This window comes from Talpa occidentalis, unplaced genomic scaffold (assembly GCF_014898055.3).
Source record: "Talpa occidentalis isolate TD23 unplaced genomic scaffold, MPIMG_talOcc4v2.1 talOcc4.5, whole genome shotgun sequence".
Lineage (NCBI taxonomy): Eukaryota > Metazoa > Chordata > Mammalia > Eulipotyphla > Talpidae > Talpa > Talpa occidentalis.
Window position 1 is genome coordinate 45,546,954 of NW_023604861.1, and position 17,913 is coordinate 45,564,866.

At 35.7% G+C, this 17,913-nt stretch overlaps 1 protein-coding gene across 3 annotated transcripts in view; it reads left to right on the forward strand.

Moving 5' to 3' along the window:
* Positions 1-17,913, forward strand: part of WASF3 (WASP family member 3) — a 114,807-nt gene that overhangs the window by 73,875 nt on the left and 23,019 nt on the right. For all 3 annotated transcript variants that reach the window (XM_037527063.2, XM_037527064.2, XM_054701339.1), the window contains exons 4-5: positions 14,398-14,532; positions 16,413-16,566. In XM_037527063.2, coding sequence (XP_037382960.1) covers positions 14,398-14,532; positions 16,413-16,566 — 289 coding nt within the window. The remainder of the gene's footprint in view (positions 1-14,397; positions 14,533-16,412; positions 16,567-17,913) is intronic.

Genomic DNA, 17,913 nt, shown 5'->3' on the forward strand with positions numbered 1-17,913 from the left:
ATAAGACAGGCATCAGTTCATCTTTGAATGGTAGAACTTGCTTGTGAAGCCATCTGGCCCTGGGCTTTTGTTTTTTGGTGGGGGGGTTTGATTATTGTTTCAGTTTCACTCCTTGTAATTGGTAAATTTTCTGTTATTTGTTCAACCTTGGGTGATTGTATAATTTAAGAATTTATCCATCTTATCTAGATTCTTGAACTTGTTTGCATATCATTGTTCATAATAATCTCTATCCTCTAGATTTCTGCTGTGTCTGTTGTAATTTCTCCTCTTTCATTTATGATCCTGTTTCAGTTATTCCCCCTCTTTTTCTTTGTGAGCCTCACTAGAGGTTGGTCTATTTTGTTTGTTTTCAGAGAACCAGCTTTTGGTTTAATTGATATTTTGGACTGTGTTTTTTATTTCTATTTCATTTATCTCTGCTTTAATTTTTATCATTTCCTTCTCATCTTTGGGTTATTTTGTTGTTTTTCTAGTTCCTCGAGATGGGAGATTAGATTGATTCTTTGAGTTCTTTCTTGTTTCTTGATGTGGGTCTCTATTATTATATACAATATTGTCCTCTTAATACTGCGTTTGCTGTGTCCCACATGTTCTGAAAGGTTGTGTCCTCATTATCATTTGTCTCAAGGTATTTTTTCTTCTTCTTTGATTTCCTCATTAATCCAGTGGTCTTTCAGTAGTGTGTTGGTCAGTCTCCAGGTACAAGCAATGGAGGTCTCCTTGCTTTCTTTCTGTGGTTAATGTCTAGTTTGATACCTTTATGGTCATGGAAGATACTTGCTGTAATTTCAGTCTTCATGTACTTGTTGATGTTTGTCTTATGACCCAGTATGTGGCTAATCCTGAGGATGATCATTGTGTACTTGAGAAAAATGTATATCCTGTTTTGGGGGCATGCAGTGTCCTAAAAAAAAGTATTTTAGACCCATGTGGTCTAGATCTTTATTTAGGGCTGCTGTGTCCTTGGTTATTTTCTGTCTCATTGCTCTGTCCATTGATGAGAGTGGGGTGCTGAAGTCTCCTGCCCCATATGTATTTTCTCCAGTGTGTGTTTTCAGAGATGGAATTGTCTAATGTATTTTAGCGCTCCCTTACTTGGTGAGTATATATTGATGAGCATTATGCCTTTTTGGTGTATTGTCCCCTTGATCATTATATAATGTCCATCCATGTCTCTTAGCCCCATTTTTTAAGCTGGAAATCTATTATATTTGATATAAGTATGACTACCTCTGCTGCCTTTTGGGTGCCATTTGCTCATAGAATTTTTCCAACACTTTATTTTCATTGTATGTTTCTTTCTGGAACTTAGGTGTATTTCCTGGAGGCAGCAGGACACTGCTACTCTTTGTCTTTTTATAGGTGAGTTTAGTCCATTAATGTTCAGGGTGAGTATTGATAAGTGGAAGTCTGTTACTGTCATTTTGTTCATTGTTTAATGTTTCTATTTTACTCCTTGTTCACTACTATGTATTCATTCCTTTGTTGGATGAGATCCTGAGGCTCCTTTTAATATTACTTGCAGTGGGGAATTAGTAGTAGCAAATTCCCAAAGATTTTGTCTGTCTGAGAAGGTCCTTATTTTTTACTTATATAGGAAAGACAGATTCAGATATGGCGATGTTGGTTTGATCAGATAGGGAATTTCAAATAACTGCCATTATTATTTTAAGGGCACTAATGGGAAAGACGACAACATTCAAGAACTGATAGGTAGAATGATACGGAAATTCTAAGAAAGAGCAAAAATGCAGTAAAAGGTAGAATGGAAAAGATGAACAGCATGCATGATGAAATAGGGAATTTCAACAAAGAAATGGATACTATTAAGAAAAAAAGAAATACTAAAACTGAAAAATACAGTATCAGAAACATATAATTCACCTGGTGGGCCTAATAGCAGAGTGGATGTAAGTAGAAGTCATCAGTGAAGTTTCAAACAAGTTAATATAACTTATTCAGATTGATTCACAAGAGAAAATGAGTATGGGAGAAAAGAGAGTCTCCAAAATATGGGCCAATATAAAATGGTTCAACACATATATAATTGAAGTATGGATAGAAGAGAATGAGAACAGGACAGAAGAAAGTGCATGAAAAAATTTGAATATTGATGATGCATATCAATTAACACTAGCTCAACAACTTTCAGGAAGCATAAATTAATCTAGTTGTATCATGGTAATATTGCTAATAGAGCAGATACACAGAGAAAATTTTAAAAGAAGCAAGAAGGAAAATGCACATATAAGGAGGAGTGATGTTAAGAATGACAACTCGTTTAATCAGACATAATGGAGAAAGAAAACTGAATAAAATGCCAGAAGAAAGATAGCGCCATTTTGTAATTCTGTGACCAGTGACATATTCTTCAAAAATGAAAGTGGGCCATCTTGGAGCCTGTGGAGGCCTTGCTGGGAACAGGACTCTAAAATATGACCGGAAGGCTGTGGTCCATGGCCATTTTTGCTGAATAGAAGCGGGGGCCTCTGGAACCAAAGGGGGCACACAGCTTTTAAAATTGAAGGTGTTTATGTTGAGATGAAACTAAATTCCCTCTATGCAAGAGATGTGCTTTTGTGTACAAAGCGAAAAACAATGTGTTAATTCCTGTGACAAACTGAATAAAACCAGAGAAATCTGTGGAAAGGTGAATTGTGCCCATGGAAACAGGGATGTGGTTTCCTGCCAAATTCCTAAGTAGCCGTTCTGTTAAGTCCATTGGACACAGAATTTTTTTTTTTTAGATTCATATAATTTACTTATTTTTAATATTTTATTTTATATAATTCTTACATCATTTTTCATCTTTGCACAATGTATGGATTTTCATTATGGTTATATTTCCCCATACAATTGCACCCCCACCCTTAATTTGACTCTAGGCCTTCTTCTCCCCCCCCCCCCCCACATCCCTTCCTCGCCCTGTAGTGTGTCTCTGGTTTATAGTTGCTTGTTAATTTTGATTTTTACTTTGTATTGATTAGTCTTTTTCCTGGTCTCTTATTTAAGTTTTTTAAATTCTTGCTATGAGCGAGACCATCTGGTATTTTTCTTTTTTTTTTTCTGACTTATTTCGCTGAGCATGATCCCTTCCAGCTCCATCCATGTTGCTGCAAACTGCATGTGTTTATCTTTTTTGATTGCTGAGTCATATTCCATTGTGTATATGTACCACATCTTCTTGATCCAGTCATCTATTTTGGGGCATTTGGGTTGTTTCCATAGCTTAGCTATTGTAAATAGTGCTGCTATAAACATAGGGGTGCAGGTGCCTTTTGGAATTAATGTTTCTGTGTCATTTGGGTAAATACCTAGGAGTGGAATTTCTGGATCATATGGAAGCTCTATGTTTAGTAGGTCAAGGAATCTCCACACAGCTCTCCATAGTGGCTGGACCAGTTTGCACTCCCACCAGCAATGCAGGAGAGTTCCTTTTTCTCCACATCTTGCCAACATTTGTTGCTAGTTTTTTTAATATGTGCCATTCTCACTGGTGTAAGATGGTATCTCATTGTAGTTTTGATTTGCATTTCCCTGATTACAATTGATGTTGAACATTTTTTCATATGTCTGTTGGCCATTTGCATTTCCTCTTCGGAGAAATTTCTTTTTAGTTCTTCTGCCCGTTTTTTGACTGGATCATTTTCTTTGTTTTTGTTGAGTCTCACCAGCTCTTTGTAGATTTTTGTGATCAGTCCTTTATCATTAGTGTTGTGTGCAAAAATGTTCTCCCAGTTGGTGGGGTTTCTCTTTGTTTTTGTTATTGTCTCTTTTGCTGTGCAGAAGCTCTTTAATTTGATGTAGTCCCAGCTGTTTATCTTTGCCTTCACTATCACTGCTTTGGGTGATGTGTCTGTGAAGATGTCTTTGAGGTGCATGTCATGTAGTGTTTCGCCTGTATTTCCTTCTATGTATTTTATGGTTTCAGGTCTTATGTCTAGTTCTTTAATCCATTTTGAGTTGGTTTTTGTGCATGGTGTGAGGTGGTAGTCAAGCTTCATTCTTTTGCATGTAGCGACCCAGTTTTCCCAGCACCATTTATTGAACAAACTTTCTTTGCTCCAGTGCATATTCTTTGCTCCTTTGTCAAAGATTAGTTGACAATGATCTGTGGGTTTATTTCTGGATTTTCTATTTGGTTCCATTGGTCTGTGTGCCTGTTCTTGTTCCAGTACCATGCAATTTTGATGATTATGGCTTTGTAGTATAATTTGAAGTCTGGAAGTGTGATGCTTCCATTCCCTTTGTTTTTCAGCAGAGCTTTGGGTATTTGGGGTTTTTGGTGATTCCATATGAAATTCATCAATAATTGTCCTATTTCTTTGAAGAATGTCGTTCAAATTTTTATTGGAATAGCATTGAATCTGTAAGTTGTTTTTGGTAGGATGACCATTTTAATAATGTTAATTCTTCTAATCCATGACAGGGGATGTCTTTCCATTATTTGTGTCTTCTTGTTTCTTTTAACATTGTTTTATAGTTTTCTTTGTATAAGTCCTTTACCTCTTTTGTTAGATTTATTCCCAAGTATTTGGTTTTTTTGTTTTGTTTCAATAATAAAAGGGATGTTTTTTTTGATTTCTTCTTCAGATTTATTGTTTGTGTATAGAAAGGCTGATTTTTGCCTGTTGATTTTGTATCCTGCCACTTTACTAAACTGATTGATTAGTTGAATTAGTTTTTCTGTGGAGTTTCGGGGTTCTCTATGTATTTTATCATATCATCTACAAATAGTGATAGTTTAACTTCTCCTTTTTCTATTTGGATTCCTTGGATGTCTTTCTCTTGTTTTATTGCTCTGGCTAGGACTTCCAGTATTATATTGAAAAGCAGTGGTGAGAGTGGACATCCTTTGGACACAGAATCTTTTGTGATGCTGTACCCATCATGGAGTTAAGAAAGCAAATTAAGTAGAAAAGCAAATAATTGGAAAGCAAATAAAGTAAAAGTGGTTTGTTTTCTTGTGGGGGGACAAAAAGATGAACTTGAAAAACATTTTATTCAGCCAAAAACTGAGAGAAATAGTCTTCAGCAGACCTGCACTTCAGAAAATGTCAAAAAAAAAAAAAAAACCCAACTCTTTAGGCTGAAGGGAAATAATACCAGATAGTAAACTGGATCTGCACAAGGGAATAAAGATCACCAAAAAGAGTAAATGTGGGCCATGAAAATTATGTGTGTGTGTGTATATATATATATAGATAAACATATGTTTCATAAATTTATAAAGTTATATATATGTACACATGCATATTATTTTAAAAACTATTGACTTCAAAAGTTGTGGAATTCACAACCTATGTGAAATTAAAATAGATGATGGCTCTGAAGGGGAAGGGGGAAAACGATTATATTGTTTTCGTTGTTTATGAAATATGTATTTAAAGTACGTTATGCTGAGTTAAGGATGCATACTTTAATTTTCAAGATCTCTAGGATAATACATAAGAGAAGATAAGATGGAATTGTAAGGTAATTGTTTTTCTATCTAGAATAAGGCAGAAAAGCAAGAAAAAGGGGGCAAGAAACAGAAAGGACAAATGGAAAACAAATACCCACATGTGAGAATAAAACCTAGCCATGTCAATAACAATATAAAATACAAACATTTCAGAGATACCACTTAAAAGGCAGCACTTACCAAGCTCAATTTAAAAAAAAAAAACAACTAAAATAGATCTGCTTTTAATGATGAAACACAGATTCAAAGAAAATAGTGGGGAAAAATCACCATGTAAACACAAAGAAAACAAATGTAGCTATATTAATATCAAAGTAGACTACAAATCAGACAAAGAGGGACATTACTTAGTGATAAAAGAGTCAGTTTATCAAGAATGAACAATCCGTAGATATATATATATATATATATATATATATAAAAGAGAACTAAGAGAACTCCCAAGTTCATGGGCTAAAAATAGAACTAAAGGGAGAAATAGACAAACCCACAATCAGAGTTGGAGAGTTTGACAAAAAGATAAGCTTAGTAATTGATAAGACAGGTAAGTTTGAACAACACTGCCAACCAATCTGACTTAATTGACCTTTATAGTACTCATTTCCCAAACTGGAGAACATAATATTGTTTTATTGTTCACTTGGAATGTTCACCAAGCTCAGGCAAAGTATTGCATAATGTTACTTACATGTAGAGTATAGAGAAACCAAACAAAGGGTCAGATAAAGATGAACTTAAAAAATGAACCCTTGGAGGGCCTCCCCTGGTGGCGCAGCGGTTGAGCGCTGGGCTGAGAGGCTGCCCACAGCCTCTGCAGCACCGGTTCGTTCCCTGGCCGCCAGCGAGGATCCCACAAAAAAAAAAAAAAAAAAAACACGCACCCTTGGAAGCTGACTGCAGAACTGAAGCACACAGAGAGAGGGATGAGAACATAGTGGGGAAAGGAGCACACTGGACTGTGGTGGTGGACGGTGGTGCCTTGGTGGGAGGAGAGCTGCAGTCACCACACCTGAAGTGGCGGAAAGCTATCCTTGCAGAATGCCAATGCTGTGTAAGCCAACATTGCCTTAATTGAAAAAAAAGAAAGACATCATAAAGAATATGATGATAAAGAGTTAACATAATAATCTTTTTAGGTAATTCTCACATATTGGAAAATCAAGCAAATGTCTTTTAAAATAATCCTTTCAAAGAAGATACCAAAATGGAAATTACAGAAACTATTTTAACTGCATGGTAATGAACACAAAAAATACCAGTATGTCTTTGGTATTTATTTACAGAAGTGCTTAGAGGGAAATTTGTATATTTAAATGCTTATATTAGAAAAGAAGAGAGATTTAAACTCATAAACACTTTTCTCAGATGAGCCCTTAATGTGGCTCAGCAGTCGTGCTGTAATTCCTCCGTTAATTAGTTTTCCTGTCCTTTGAGCACCTTTTCATATCTTTTTTATGCACGTCAGACTTCCTTACTCTGAACTGATGACTTGCTTCTTATTTCTCTGGGAAAATAAAGGTAGTCAGAGGAGAACAAAACATCCCCCTTCTGCTACATCCACCCCCTGATATGTCTCTATGTAAATATGTTCTGCTCACCCTTTTAGTGGATGGCTAATAATGTCTCTCTCTAAAGGACTGGACTCCATACTCGCACTTTCCCTCTGGGGCTACATTAACTTTCCCTATATCGTCTTTTTTCTATTTACATCATTCCTGCAAAATATAAATATAATGAGAAATCTCAGATCATCCTCTTCCTATTGCATATTTCTTGCTTCACTTCACAGTACGATTCTGAGAAAAATTCTTTTTATCTTCATATATATATGTACTTGTGTGTGCATATGCATATATATAATTGTGTGTCTGCGTATATATATGCATATATCTTATATCTCATTGTCTTTTTGTCCCACCCACTCTTGAGAGTGTGCCGCACTATCAGCGACTTTCAGATGCTAAATCCGGTGCTGGTCTCAGTCTTGTTACTTGATCCATTGACCTAGTTGATATCTTCCTCTTGCAGAAACTTACTTTGCCAGACTTCTGAGTCAGCATGCATCAGTGTTCTACTTCACAAGCTATTCTTTGCTTTCTGTGAGTATCTTCCCTTCCCTACATTTTGAAGTGCTTCAGGACTTGGTCACTAAAACTCTTTGTTGCCTGTTTCCATTCACTGGGTGACCTCATTTCAGGAGTGGCTTGAAATACCACCTTTACGTTGATAACTGCTAAATTTAAATCTTCAATCCTAACCACTCTTCTCCACTGCAGACTTCATATATAACTATTTACTCTTTATCTTCACTTGGATTTCTCATAGACATCTCAAACTCAACATGTCTAAAATTGAATTAATGATTTCTTTCCTCTCACTTTCCTGCTCTCACCCCCGTCAATCATAGCAAAAGGAAACTCTTACAGTTTCAGTTGCTTTTGACTCTTCTTTCTTTCATACAATATATCTTCAAAATATGTACCAATTAGCATCTTTGCTGCTGATGTCTGGGCCTACCTACCACATTCTGTCACTGCTCAAAACACCTATAGCCTCCTGTCTGATCTTCCCATTTTTACTCCACTCACCCCAAACCCAAAGGGAAGGACATTGGTTTTTCTGTCCACCATTTTCCCCTCCATTCACTAGGCTGTAGCTGCACTAGTATGTTTTCTCTTGAAGGTTCCACCCCAAAATACTCACGCGGTTCACTCCTGCACGTTTATCTTTTGCCTGCCCAAATATCGCTTTATTGGAAAGACCTTTCCTGACTCCGGAGCACTACCCACTTGCTGCCACACTCCCTTACTCTTTCATTTTCTTCACAGCACCTGTCATCATGTGATATATTACCTGTTGATATATTGTCTGTGTGGTTTATCTGTGTATCACCTTTGTGACTGTTTCATTGTTGTGTGGATTCAGGCGACTAGGACAGTGCCTGATACACCAGCGTTAAATATTTGCTTAATAAACCATATTTGCTTAGTTGACATGTTACCTCGTTCTTATAAAATGCTTAGAAAGAGTATTGTAAAGTGGTATACAAAAAAGTTCACTATAGTTAACTGGATAACTTTTTTTACTTTTTATTTTTCTGAGTTTTCAAATTTTATACCATGAACATTGATTATTAAGATATATCGGAGAATCAGGATGTATGGTATGTTTTTTGACTTTTACACAGACATAAACATGACAAAGACAAAAGAAATAAATCAGAATGTTAGCAATATGTGTACTATAGACTTTTGGGCCATTTTTCCTATTGTTTACTTTTTGTGTATTTTTTTTAACTGATTGAATTTTTTTATTTTCTTACATGTTCTTTTTTGTACAATGTATGATTTCTCCCTTCCATGAATCTCCCACCACCACACCACCTGTGAACTGTCACCACAGTCCCTTGTGCCCCTTCCTGTTCTATTTTGATTCCTCTTCCACCCCCTCCCTTGCTGTATGCTTCAGAGCTGTAGTTGGCTTGCAGATTTTGTCTTCTTTTTTTTTTACTTTTCTGTATTTCTTACAATAAGTGTGTATTGCTTTCATAGTAGAAAAGAACAACCTTTTTCAAAAGAAGAAAACCTTAAGGCCCAGTAGTTGTGACTTGTTATTTTTTGTAATTCGGCAACTGTACTGTTTTACAGACACTGTAAAATTTCTTTTTTTAACTGATTTAAAATTCATAAAACAGTACAAAGAATTCTCATAAACTTTAATCCATATGTCATTTTACCAATGTTTTTCTTCAGTTTCCTCCCTTCCCACCCCCCGCCCTATTTTTTTTTGAACATTTTTAAAGGACAGATTTATTAGGAAAAGGAGAAAGAAAAAGAGGCATCTGCATAGTCACAGGTGGTCAGGACAGCTGCTTCCCTTTTATTACTCTCCTTTTATTCTCCTCCCTTTCTCAAAGGTGTATGCACATGCACACACGGACATTTAATATCAAATCATTTAAAATGATGTATATGAAATTGTTTCCTTAATCTGGAACCATTTCTCAGTCTTTGACTTTAAGGGCTTGATAATTTTTAAAGGGAATCAGCCATTTATTTTGTGGCCCATTGCTTGGTCTGGATCTTCTGGTGTTTCCTCACCAGCAGATCTAGGATATTCGCAGCACTATCACAGAGCGACGACACCTCCTCCTCAGGGTGTTGCATCAGGAAGCACATCTCTTATGCTTATCCCATCACCACCTGCCTTGACTTTGGTGACTTGATTAAGGTGTGTGTTGTAGGTTTCTCTAAAACTCTCCCCTCCCCGTGTTATTAATCATATCTTAAGAAGACCACGTTGAGACTATATAATAGCCTGTTTCCCTCTCGCCTCTACGTGCTGGTCTTAGCATCTATGGATGGTTCTTTCCCAAAACACTTATTATGGTGTTGAAAATGGTGTTTTTTGTCATTTCATAATTTCTTTTGCATTTATTAGTTGGAATTACTAGTTTTTACTTCTTTTTTTTAAAGATTTATTTATGCATACAAGAGCTGGGGTACACACCAGAGATGCGGGAGGTGAGAGGATTCAGCAGAGACAGTGGGGAATAGAACAGGCAGACTGACTGAAATACACTGCTGAGGGGAGCAGCAGGCAAGACACGAGAGGTCTGCTGCGCCGTGTGGGTTGCTCCTGGTCCGGCCGGGGATCGAACTCGTGCTGCAGAGGCTGTGGATTGCTTCATAGTGCGATGCTTAACCCCTTGTGCCACCAGGGAGGCCCAGTTTTCACTTTTCTTATTGTTATTCACTTTCACGTAATCCTATCAGTTTGGACTCATGGATTCTTATTTTAGTCTATGGGTCAGAACTCATCATCTTTATTGTTTGTTTTGATGCTCAAATTTTCCCAGACTTGATCAGTGGAGCCTTTTAGCCTTAATATGTCCTTTTGACATGTCCCCACCATTTTCTAAGTTCTTTTTCTTTTTTTTTTTAAAGCACAGCAAGATATTCTAAACTTGTCTTATACTTTTCTACCCTTAGTCCTAGAATCAGCCATTTTTCCAAGGAACTTGGTTCCTTTCATGAAGAATAAAAAATCTTGACAAATCAAGATCTGGCTGCTAGGTGTGAGTATTAAGATGTCTGGAGGCCTTTATTATGGCTGGCTTCTGCTCCACAGAAAGAACTCACATCAGACACAGATTCCAGTAAATCATCTTTTTAAAATATAATTGAAAATCAAATTTTTATGCTTTTGCAGTTTGGAGACGTACTTCTCAATCAGACATACTTGGACACAAGCTCATAATGGTCCCAATAAATACATAAGTGGATTCTTTATCAATAAAGAATGACTAAATTACACTTACCTCAGTATGGACTTTAATTCAACTTAGAATTATTTTAGTTTAGCTATTAATGGACTTGTCATTGAAAGAGTAAAATTAAGCTTTTCAAATAAGTTGCTGTTTGCAAAACTGAATACTGTAATTGTAACACTCTATTCTTGTTCATTGGAAAATATAGATCCTTCCATTCTCACACTCAGCAGCTGGCAAAAGATTTAAGTATTCAAGTCTATAATTTCTTTTTCTTTTTATAAAGAGAATTATAACGGACATGTTGTATCAATTGCATTTTTTTAAATGGGGAGTCAACAGTGAAGGTAGAGGGCACATGTTATTTATAATTTATCCTTTTCAATCTCTGTGCTTTGAAAATGCTGGTGTAACTTTTTCAAGAGACTTGTGTCTATTCCCGTATTCTTGGTGATGCTTGTTGTCCCTTAATTAGATTTCTGCATAAGTGAAGGGAAAAGGATGGGATTTTTTTAGAGTTGCATGGGAATATTTTTTTGGAAACTATGAAGGGTCAAGTATAAAATCAAAATTGGCTGTCTTTTGACTACATCTTTATTCCAAATAAACAATGTATAGACTTGGCTGTAAAGTATTTGGTAGACAGTGCTTTGTCTGTAAATCATGCAGATGAATGGACAAGCATTTTCCTAAATGAGTTTCATGAAACAGTAGTTCTGAAAGAGGTTATTAGATGTTTGCAGACCCAGTCAGTTTGAAAACCTGGTTTGCTAGATTTCTTTTGCAGATTCCTAATACATCCTTACATATTAAAGAGTTTGAGGTGTCTCAAGGCAGAGAGATATGTTTAATCATTTTAGCCCAGCACTTCCCAAACTTACTTGAATGGGGAGCATTTGTTGGTTATGTACTTGTTAATAAGAAAATACTGGTTTAGACCATGTGTTTTTTCTTCAAAAGATACAGAGCACTGGCTCAGTTCAGGCAATGCAGAATTAATAGTTATAGATCATGTTCTTTAGAAAAGCACTTAAAGAATGAATTACAGTTACATGATGAATCCTATGACTGAGGTTTGTTTAGATACACAGTGTGTTCCCACAGTTCTGTTCTTAAGGATTGACTTAAGTTAATGCATTTTTATTCATTTGTTCCAAAATATTTTTGAGCCACTACGATAAACCAGGCATGCCCTAGATTTTGGGAATTTTACAATGCACAGAACTGAAGAGGATATTGCCCTCTTGGATTGTTATTCTAGTAGACTATGACAAGCAAGAACCAAGATGAGTAAGTATAAGACTTGTTACATCCTGATTAAGTGCTAAGGAGAAAAACATAGCAGGGAGGGGATTAGGTGTGATTGCTGTTTAGCTGGGATTGCTAGACAAAGCCTCACTTAGAAGGTGACATTTGGGCATTAGACCTGAATTAAGTGAGGGACCAAACTATGTGAAACTCTGGGACAGAAATGGTTTAGACAGAAAGAACAGGAAAATACGAAAGCCTGAGAAGGAGCAATGATTGACAATTCTGAGAAACAGCAAAGAGCAGGTGTAGTTAGAGGAATATGCAAGGTGATAGTGGGCCATGTAGGTAAATGCAGCTAGGTCACATAGGATCTTATAAGCTGCTCTTATGTGGCTCTTGGCTCTTACTCTGAGATGACAAGGCATGGAAGAGATTTGGAGATGACAAGGCATGGAAGAGATTTGGAAATACAGAGGAGTGACAGGGTCTGTGAGACAGTGGAATGGGTCTAGAAATTGTAAGTAGTTCATTCTGGGCTTCATTAAAATTTAAAACATCTGCTCTGTAAAAGATATGTTAAAAGAATAAAACAGATCACAAACTGGGAAAAAATATTTGCAAAAGACATACTATGATAAAGAACTGTTATCCAAAATATGCAAAGAACTCTTAAAACTCAACAATAAAAAAATAACAAGCTGATTTTAAAAATGGGCAAAAGACCCGAATGCGTCACCAAAGGAGATTTACAGTTGGCAAATATCAATAAGCACAAGAAAAGGTCAGCATTGTTCATCACCAGGGAAAAGCAAATTAAAACATGATATCATTACACGCTTATTAAAATGGCTGAAATCCTAAATACTGACACCACCAGCATGTGGAACAGTGAGAAATATGTGCATTGTTTGTGGGAATGCAAAATGGCATAGTGAGTTTGGAAGATATTTTGGCAGTTTCTCACAAAATTAATTGAACATACACTAATTGTGCTCCTTGGTATTTACCCCTATGAGTTGAAAACTTAACGTCCATGCAAAAAGTTGCACCCAAATGATTATTCAGAATCACTAAACACTGGAAATAACCAAGTTTTCCTTCAGTAGGTGAATGGATAAATAAAGTTGGCACGTGTAGACAACAGGTCATTAATCAAGTATAAAAATGAGTGAGTTAGCAAGCTTTGAAAGACATGGAAGAATCTAAAGTGCATAGTGCTAAGTGAAAGAAGCCAACTGATTCCAACTATATGACCTTTTGGAAAATAGCAAATCTATGGAGACAGTAAAAAGACATTGTTTGCCATGGGTTGAGGGAAGGGGGACAGTGGGATGAACAGGTGGGTCACATAAAATTTTCAGGTCAGTGAAGCTACTTTTATATGATATTATAATGGTAGACTTACATCATTATACATAAGGCAAAATCTATATTATATACACCACCAAGAGTGAACCGTAAAGTAAGATGCAAAGTTTGGCTGATAAGGATGTATTGGTATATGTTCATCAGTGATGAGAAATGTTCCAATTTGGTGAGGACTGTTGATAGTGGAGGGTGGAGGGGGGTATACATGGACATGGAAACTACCTTTCTGTTCAGTGGTTTTGTGAGCCTAAAACTGTTCTAAAATTGTATTTTTTTTTAAAGTGGTTTGTCATAAAAGATAGGATGCAAGGGCACCTTGCACCCTCAGAGTGGGCAGTTATTGAATGTTTGTTAAATAGAGGAACTGTGTTAGCATTTAGAAATTCAACATAAGCAGCAAATACTGATTCCTGTCTTGCTTGTTCGATTTTCAGAGATGCCATTAATTACATTTTAAGCAAAGTAGGAATTGTCAAAAAAGCAGAGGTGAACCATACAGAAAAATTCAACTAAAAATTCAAAATAATGATTTTTAAAAGAATGCCACAACCAGCATTGTGTACCTGCATTTCAGAAAAGGAAGTAGAAAATTTAGTGCCATTGGAAAGTGTTAGGCACACAATACAGGATGTCTAACATTTCTGATTGTGAATGATGTAAAATCCTAAATTTAGAAACCAACATACTTACTGTGAATTATCTGGGGAATGAAAGAAAAATTTTGGTCCTGCAGTTCTTTTTATATATAAAGCATCCAAAATTAGAGTAATTTTCCCCCCAGAAAAGTTTAGTGGGAAGCAACTGGTTTGATAGCTCATATAGCAATTGTATAAAAATTCTATACTTTGGGGGCATTTTAATACATATAAATATCCCTAATGATTTTTTAAAAGTTCTAAAGACCTCTGACTGTGACACTTTATTTTTATAATCATTTGCACAAAATCCCATGTGTTGACAGTAATCGGCACTGGTGAGGATGTGTGAAGGCTGCTTCAGCAGTTCCTAACAGATGGCTTTCTCCATTCATTTTCTTCTATAGGCAAACATGCTGAAGACATATTTGGTGAGTTGTTTAATGAGGCTAACAACTTCTACATCAGAGCAAATTCTCTTCAAGACAGAATTGATCGTCTTGCTGTCAAAGTTACCCAGCTGGATTCAACAGTGGAAGAGGGTAGGTAATTGCATGAAAGCAATGGGCTAGAAGTGATGCAGATAAGATGGTAGTAACTCATTGTCGTTGATTACTGCTTTTTCCTTGGGGTAGTATACTGATATTTCATCTTGCTTTTCCTGGAAGAATAGTGAAGGGGAAAACCCACAACATTGGATTAGTCAAGAAAAGATTCAGATCTTGACTACCTCATTTGCCATATTCTCTTTTTTAAAAGAAAAGTTTTATGTATTTTTTTTAAAGAACTATTTGAAATGCAGTAAGTATTAGAACTCCAGTTTAGGTTTTTGGTACTTATTTTGAAGATACATTCTTACCTGAAAATCACAGAATCACTCCAAAGATCTGGTTCAACTAAAAGGGGGGACTTTATATTTACGGTGTGACAATGAAGGCTTCTACTCACTGCTCTTGTTACGATGATGCCCGCAAATAATCATGATGATGCTGTGATTTCAGAAATAGCATTTACTGAGGCCTTTTGACACTGGTTTTAAAATAATGTTAATATTGACAAGCACTATGTAGTTAATTGGTAATTTTGATGATAAACTTTGAAATTTTATCAACTTCAACTCCATCTTTTGAATGAAAAACAGATTATACTGGAGAAATTGCAAAGAAAGTACAAGAAATGCCACTACATATTTTGAATTCTAACATCTTATTTTTCTAGTAGACCTATATTGGTACTAGTGCAAAAGTAAAATTTTATTTTTTAAATGTAGGTATTTATGAAATTCATCCCTATTTAAAAGTATGTTTGCTCCTCTTCAGGTCTTTTTCAAAGGTCAGAATTCAATTAGTGTGAATTAAAAATTGAACAAAAATGTACAACATTGAAATTTGATGTCCATTTTGATTCTTACTGACTTTTCCAATAGTAAGTGGGGAGCTAAAAACATGCCCTTTTAAATTAAACTTTTAAAATTTATCTTTTATTTAAAAAGATAAAAATTTGAACCAGCTACTTGCTCTATTCAGATAAGTATTTATGTGTGTGTGAGCATGTTTAAAGGTTTTCTTTAATATTGCAGCAGCAAAACTTTTTAGTTTAAAAAGCTTAAAATTTTATATTTATGACTAAATATAAGTTAAATAATACATTAAGCTTGTGACTTTAACCTCAGGATGTGTGTATATTGAGCATATACCCTTGAGAAATTATCTTCTCTTTTAAAATAGAAATAAGGGCCTCCCTGGTGGCGCAGTGGTTGCGCGCTGGGTTGCGAGGCTGCCCGCAGCCTCTGCTGCGCCGGTTCAATCCCTGGCTGTTCCCCGGCCACCGGCGGAGGGTCCCACATGGTGCGCAGACCTCTCTTGCCGCCCGCTGCTCCCCTCAGCAGTGTACCTCGTCCTTCTGCCTGCTCAGCTCCCTGCTCTGGCGAATTCTCTCACTCTCCCGCACTTCTGACTGTACCTAGTGCTTATATAAATAAATAAACAAATAAATCTAAAAAAAAATAATAATAAAATAGAAATAAAATCTTTCTTTTTAAACTTATTTTTTGTTTATAATTGGGGTGTTGGCCAGAGGTGTGTGGGGGTGGAAGGATTAACTGGAGAGAGTGGGGAGCAGAACAGGCTGATTGGCTGAAAGACACTGCTAAGGGGAGCAGTGGGTGAGACAGGAAAGGTCTGCTGAGCCATGTGGGTCAGCTCCCTGGCCTAGGATAGAACTCTTGCTTCAATGGCTGTGGATAGCTTCAAGGTGCTGAGACTTAACCCCTTGAGCCACCAGGGAGGCCCTAAGCATGGTTTTAAATGAACGACAGTAGATGTTCTAGGAGATGTGTGTGATTGTGTATCAAATTATACTTATTCTCAACAGTTAAAAGTATCTCCATATAACTCACCTTGGGGGACTTTTCTCTAAATAGTGTCACTACAGGATATCAACATGAAAAAAGCTTTCAAAAGTTCCACAGTCCAAGACCAGCAGGTGGTTTCAAAGAACAGCATTCCTAATCCAGTTGCTGACATCTATAACCAAAGTGACAAACCACCTCCCCTGAATATTCTTACACCATACAGGTATGCCTTCATCTGTTCACAGAACCTTCTCAGTATAGATAAGTTGAAAGAGGTGGTCAGTTTTGTGAAAGCATTTTTTTCAAACTTTGAAAATAATTTATACATAATTAGTTAATGGTATAGAACTGCTGAAGTTTACATATTTCAAAATGTAGAGAAACTTACCAACAGAAGTATGAGCTCCAGTATAGCTTTTAAATGTAGATGTGTTAAGTAAAAGTGGATATATTACATAACAATATTATATGTGGTTGTTTTTATTCCTCCTATCCAAAGTACTTTAAAGGAACTGCATAATTCATTTATATGTTGCAAGATATCTGTCTCTTCACTTAAGCACTGCAGAGATACTTGTTACTTAATTGAAAAATGTATTCTTCAGTGTTAGGAGTTTTTAAGAATGAATTTGTGTACACACACACAATCATTCAATTAACCTTCTGTTATAAAATGGTGGGGCACATTTTCAGGACCAGACTTAAGAAAAAAAGATGGAAAATAAATATTGCCCAAAAATTAACATTAAAAAGCTAAAACTGCTTTTTTTAAAAAACACCTCCCCTAATGCTACAGTAATGTTTTCTTTCCATGATACCACATTTTTCTGTCATACAAATAGACTTCTCTGGAGGTTTTAATACACTCATTTAAAAATCAATAGTATATATGGTATATGTATCAATATATACTAAAAATCAATAGTATATATGGTATATGTATCAATATATAATGTATCATATATTATAATATATGAATATTATAGTATTTGTGATTTTGCTTCTGTTCAATAGTCATTTTCTGGGGCAATTTCAGTTTTACTTGGTACTGGGATCCATGAAGCGTTATTTTTTAAAATATTTGCTGAAAAAACCTCGTTAAATATTCTGTTTACAGGAAACATATCTGGAAAACTCAATAACCCACTTATATTTAATTAATCAAGATCATGATTAGATATTTGTGGCATTAAAAAAATTTCCATTGTGTAAAATGGTATTTGACTTTCCCAGATATTGTGTATATATTTAGTTTCATGAAGATAAAAATATCTTTGATATTTTAGTAGTAAGTTTAAGAGTAGCTGTGCCAACTCAAATTTACTGTTTGTTGATACAGTAGTATCTGGGGAAGATAAAATACATACACTTTCACACAACATAGTCTTAATACAGGAGAAATGCAGTGTTACTGAAAAATGATGTATTTAGTTGCTATATATACCATATTTTTGCTTATATTTTTATGTCAGTTAATATTTACTTAAGAGTTTCTGATTGATTAAAATATTAGCTCTTTTATTAAAAATGTGCACTTTTATGCATCTTAAATTGTGCAGCATGTTCCTCA